This window comes from Drosophila obscura, unplaced genomic scaffold, assembly GCF_018151105.1.
Source record: "Drosophila obscura isolate BZ-5 IFL unplaced genomic scaffold, ASM1815110v1 contig_191, whole genome shotgun sequence".
Lineage (NCBI taxonomy): Eukaryota > Metazoa > Arthropoda > Insecta > Diptera > Drosophilidae > Drosophila > Drosophila obscura.
The window spans coordinates 636,005-641,387 of NW_024542780.1; the positions used below are offsets into that span (position 1 = coordinate 636,005).

Here is a 5,383-nt window from a genome sequence, read left to right on the forward strand (position 1 = left end):
GAGCTCTACATCCAAGCATGGATCAAAGAACCAACGGTGACCAGAGTGAGTATTAGCCTGCATAAATAATAAGAATCCTGGGGTGGGAACCGGATGGATACATCAACGCCGTCGAGACGAACTCGAAGCATTCGCCGACGAGTTCGGGTTCGCCAAGGAAGGCACCGTGGATGACCTGAGAAGGGCTTTCGCTACGTTCGTCGAAGACAAACTCACTCGTGACGTCTGGATCCGATTGGCGGAACTTGAAGGACAGTATTCCAAGTCTCTTGGACGCTCCACATCACCGCAGCCAAGCGCCAAAACATCACAGGAGAAGAAGAAGATCCTCGATCACAAACTTGGCATACCCGTTCCTCCACCAGCGGCGGCCAAAAACAATGTGCCACCTGTAGTCCTGATATCCGAGGGAGGTTCACCAAGGTTTCCGGTCGCCGGAAGCCAGTCCGATACCCATAAGGAGAGCTCTGCCATTTCCGGACGAAACCAGCAGACACACTGAGCCTGGGAACCACCACAACACTTCGTACTCCCACGCCTTCCAGATGGCGGACAGTATCAGGCACTGGGGCATCCAATTCAACGGGCACGATGATCCTTTAGAGAACAAGCGGTGTGCGAGTGGTTTAAGGATTTCGTCATCGAGATCCGCCTCCTAATGTAACACGAAGGGTATTATACGACCCAAGAACTCAACCGCATCTACGACAATACTTTACCAGGATACCAACTGTACGTGAGGAGACACGAACTTCGAACTCTGGCCCAGCTAACACAGTTAGCCGTAGAGTTTGAAAGCATTCAGGAACTGACCGACACCGGAAACTGGAACTCACCAGAAGCGAAGTCACCTCAGAGTACATCAAGACGCACCAGACCCACTCCGAGCACAGAGAACTGGAAAGAAACCCGACTTTGAACCGGTTTCGCCAAGACTCCTATAATCGGACAGATCTCACTAGTCAACCTGGCCCAACGCAACGCATTATACCTAGTAAAGAGATCTCCAACAAAATGATTCAGCACGACGCATCCCCCATTGCCAACGTGCGCACGGCATGTCGGCATGGTGGCAAGCTGCCAAAATAACTCTATCCTATTTTGTTGGGAATGCGGAAAACGAGGCATCAGATGCTGCAAACGAGAAACGTCGGGAAACTAGGTGCGTCCTCGACTGCGACGGGAACAACCGAGAACGACGCCATCCTGAACCCAAGATCAAAAAGACCCTTACACATACATGACGGCGATGGTAAAAATTGAAGGAAGACCCACAGAAGCAACCATAGACACAGGGAGCAACCAGAAGTTTCGTGAACCAAGCTCTTGCCGAGAGGTTAATTACAGACACAAATTTACGAGACGCGTTAATTCAGATCCATCTAGCCGACGGGTCAGTGAGACCCATTACTCAAGTCCTACTCGCATCCACTCAACTACATATGCGCGAGGTACGGATAACCCGTTTGGTATTACCAAGCATGGTGGAGAGTGTTATCTTGGGGATGGACTTTCTGTGCGCCATAGAAACCACAATACAATGCGGAACCACTCGCCTACATCTACGAGGCGTTTGCATTAATGACAACGAGCCGATGACCACCGCCAGACATGTGATAACCCAAGGACCCGAGAACAAAATCCAACGACCCACAACAGAGAACCCAACTACGACATCCTCAACGGAGAACAAAATCCGAAGACAAACAATCATGGCTCCGCAATCGTCAACAGAGAACGCAAACGCAAGACAACCAACAGAGAACCCAACCACGACATCCTCAACGGAGAACAAAATTCAAATGCAAACCACCATGGCTACGACATCACCAACAGAGAACGCAAACGCAAGGAAACCAACAGAAACCCCCGCTACGACAAAGAGCAAGGATCAAAAACAAGCAACAGAGAACACGATAACGAGGATAACAACAGGAAACACAAACACGATGGTTTCCACAGAGACCACAAGCACGAGAATGGCCACCGAGACCACCATCACGAGAACACCCACAGCGAGCACGAGCAACTGTCACGAACGCTCGGACAAGGATCACTAGTTTAAGGACCACAAGGGAACCGAGGGACATATACGCTGCACCCATCATATCCAACATTTCCGAGTACCCCACCCGACCAGACCATCCAAGCGCATTCGACACGACAATTCTTCCCGATCACTCTATTGAAACCGCCGACATAGAAATGAACATACATGCCGAAGACGAACCCGAACTAGACGTACAGCCCTGGCCTCCAGACATAGCACAACACATCCGCGAATTTCTTTCCGAAGAACTCCAAAGTTCGAAACCAGAACATACCATTGTCATGAGGGACAGTCGCCCGATAAAACAACGGTATTATCCGAAGAATCCGGCCATGATGCGCATCATAGATGAACAAGTCGATCAATTGTTGGCGAGGGTCTCATTGAACCATCACGAAGTCCTCACAGTGCCCCAATTGTGCTCGTTCGCAAGAAAAACGGAAAGTGGCGAATGTGTGTAGGTTTTCGACAACTCAACGAACGCTCTATTCCGGACGCCCACCATTGCCAAAGATAAACTATATCCTAGAACGACTCCAGAATGCTCACTACATAACGACATTAGACCTGAAAAACGGATATTGGCAGGTACCAATGGCCGCCGCTAGCCGGGAAGCCACCGCTTTCACGGTACCCGGAAGAGGTCTTTATCAATGGAAGGTAATGCCTTTTGAATTCCACTCCGCCCCAGCCACGTTCCAACGGACCCTTGACACAGTTATCGTGGCGGATATGGAACCATTCGCGTTCGCCTATCTGGACGATATTGTCATCGTTGGAAAGGATTTCGCGGAACACCTACAACACGTCCAGAAAGTCTACGTCAGGCTAATCTCCGTATCAATGCGGACAAATGTACGTTTTTCCAACGCCGGAGAAAATACCTAGGGCACATGGTTAGCGAGGAAGGAATTCATACCGATCCGGACAAAATAGCGGCGGTTAAAGATCTTCGACCACGCGCCACCCTCAAAGACCTACGGCAATGCATAGGGATGGCGTCGTGGTATCGCTGGTTTGTACCAAATTTCGCTACGGTAGTTCAACCAATGAAACAACTTCTCAAGAAGGGACGAGCATGGACATGGACACGGGAACAACAGGACTCATTCGACAAACTAAAAGAACTACTAACCACCGCTCCAGTACTTGCTTGCCCTGACTTCAGCGCTAAATTTTCACCTCAAACCGATGCATGCAACCTCGGAATAGGTGCCGTCCTCACGCAGGAGATCGAAGGGAAGGAGAGGGTTATAGCATATGTGAGTCGACGCCTTAATAAGGCAGAAGAGAACTACTCGATCACGGACAAAGAATGTTTGGCAGTCATATGGGCAATTAGAAAGCTACGTTGTTACCTCGAAGGCTACAGATTCGACGTAATTACCGACCATCTCGCCCTTAAATGGTTAAATACCCCTGACAGCCCGTACGGCAGAGTGGCGAGATGGGCACTCGAGCTCCAGCAGTACCAATACGATGTACATTATCGGGCAGGAAAACAAAACGTCGTGGCGGACGCACTGTCCAGACGCACTGTCCAGACTGCCCTGGCTAAAACGCAGGACACAACAAGTTCAAGACGAACCCCAGAAATACCCGGATTACGCACAAGAGAACGGACAACTCTATCGAAACATACGGCACGGAACCGACGATGACGATTATGTGGCTTGGAAGCTTTGTGTACCCACAGACCGTCGCTGGAGAGTGCTGCACGAAGGCCACGACCAACTCACCGCCGGACATCTCGGCGTGCGAAAGACGATCACCAGTCTCACACAAAGATACTACTGGCCGGGTATGTACCGAACGTGAGACGATACGTCAGTTGTCAAAAGTTTAAGGCCATGCAACAAAAACCCGCCGAGAAGATGCTCACCCGCCGACCCGAAGAACCATTTGCAACCCTGTGTGCCGACTTCGTGGGACCGTTCCCGCGATCCAAACAAGGTAACACTACTGGTATTCTTCGATGCCTTTTCCAAGTGGGTCAAATTAGTCCCGCTCAAGAAAGCAACAGCAAAAATTGAACGAGCCTTTCGGGAACGAATCCTCAGTCATTTTGGAGTACCGAAGGTGTTCGTATGCGATAATTGAACCCAGTTTACCAGTTTATCGTTCAAAGCCTTTCTCAAGTCGGCAGGAGTAGCGCTCCAACATACAGCACCCTACTGTCCTCAAGAAAACCCCACAGAAAGGGCAAATAGGACTGTGAAAACGATGATAGCTCAGTTTGTAGAGGAATATCAAAGCACCTGGGACGCATTACTACCAGAGATGTCATTAGCCATCAACTCCAGTATCTCCGACAAAACTGGCTTCAGCCCAGCCTTCTTGCTACACGGTAGAGAACCCCGGCTGCCCGGCGCTCTATACGACGAAGTCACGCCTGGAACTGGAAGCCCCCCGGAATCAGCCCTGTCCAAAGCAACCAGGCTCAAGGAAGTATTTGCCATCGTCCGCAACAATATCCAACAAGAAAGCCAGGAACAAGGACGCTACTATAACCTACGTAGAAGAAAATGGCGCCCTACCATCGGATCTCCGGTTCTCGTGCGTCAACAGCACCTCTCCAACGCAGCCGACGGATTCGCTGCGAAGCTGGCTCCCAAGTTTGACGGACCGTACAAACTGAAGTGCTTCATCTTACCAAATGTCGTCCGACTCCAGCACCAGAGCAACCGAAAACAAAGAGTAGCGAACATAGCGGACCTCAAGCAGTTTCACGACAACGAGGACATCGCAGACCAGACCAGCCCGAACGACCACAACCAGACCCTACTAAAGTAATAAGCCAAATAATCCTTTATTATCTCTACTTTGCATCGCTATTATGACCACTCATTAGTAAGTTGGTAAGCATGTTAGTAGGAAATTGTAAGGCTACACCACAGAAACCAATAATAATATGTAGGACGGAATCACATAATCCATCTATTTCCCTAATATAGAACTAAGCTCCCGCAGCCGCCGACATGGATTCGGGTTAGGAAAACTCCTCCGAGACTCTACCAAGAAACGTGGAACTTGACGATGACGACCGGGATACTGAACTCGCAACCGACGACCACCAAGCAATGGAGTTCTCCGATGAGGATTCCACCGAGAACGACATCCCCACGTCAACGCACTTTCGGACCCATCGTGCCAAACCCCCACCCCGACGAGCAGCGGGTAACCCGACCGCCTGGGTTGACCTGACGTCATCTCCGATGTCTACAGATGATCCACCCGTTTGTCGCCCAGCCACACCACCGCTGTTCTCATGGCGTACCACCTATCCGTCCTATCCACGTGCCGGCCCCGACTCACCACGCTACGCCCCGGAGT

The 5,383-nt window shown here is 50.5% G+C and overlaps 2 protein-coding genes across 2 annotated transcripts; both read left to right on the top strand.

The window, feature by feature from the left end:
• The first annotated feature begins 1,481 nt into the window (after positions 1 to 1,481).
• Positions 1,482 to 2,060, top strand: LOC121404238 (salivary glue protein Sgs-3-like). The gene has a single exon (XM_041593518.1). It carries the CDS (start codon positions 1,482 to 1,484, stop codon positions 2,058 to 2,060), a length of 579 nt encoding a protein of 192 aa, XP_041449452.1.
• Positions 2,061 to 3,900: 1,840 nt separating this feature from the next.
• LOC121404239 lies at positions 3,901 to 4,843 on the top strand. The gene is made up of 2 exons (XM_041593519.1): positions 3,901 to 4,003; positions 4,179 to 4,843. The coding sequence occupies exons 1-2, from the start codon at positions 3,901 to 3,903 to the stop codon at positions 4,841 to 4,843; spliced, it is 768 nt and encodes a 255-aa protein (XP_041449453.1).
• Positions 4,844 to 5,383: the final 540 nt, after the last annotated feature.

Coding starts and splice junctions, on each gene's coding strand:
- LOC121404239 (XM_041593519.1), top strand. CDS start 3,901: ATGCAACAAAAACCCGCCGAGAAGATGCTCACCCGCCGACCCGAAGAA. Junction 4,004..4,178: donor GTTCCCGCGATCCAAACAAG/GTAACACTACTG, acceptor TATCGTTCAAAG/CCTTTCTCAAGTCGGCAGGA.
- LOC121404238 (XM_041593518.1), top strand. CDS start 1,482: ATGGTGGAGAGTGTTATCTTGGGGATGGACTTTCTGTGCGCCATAGAA.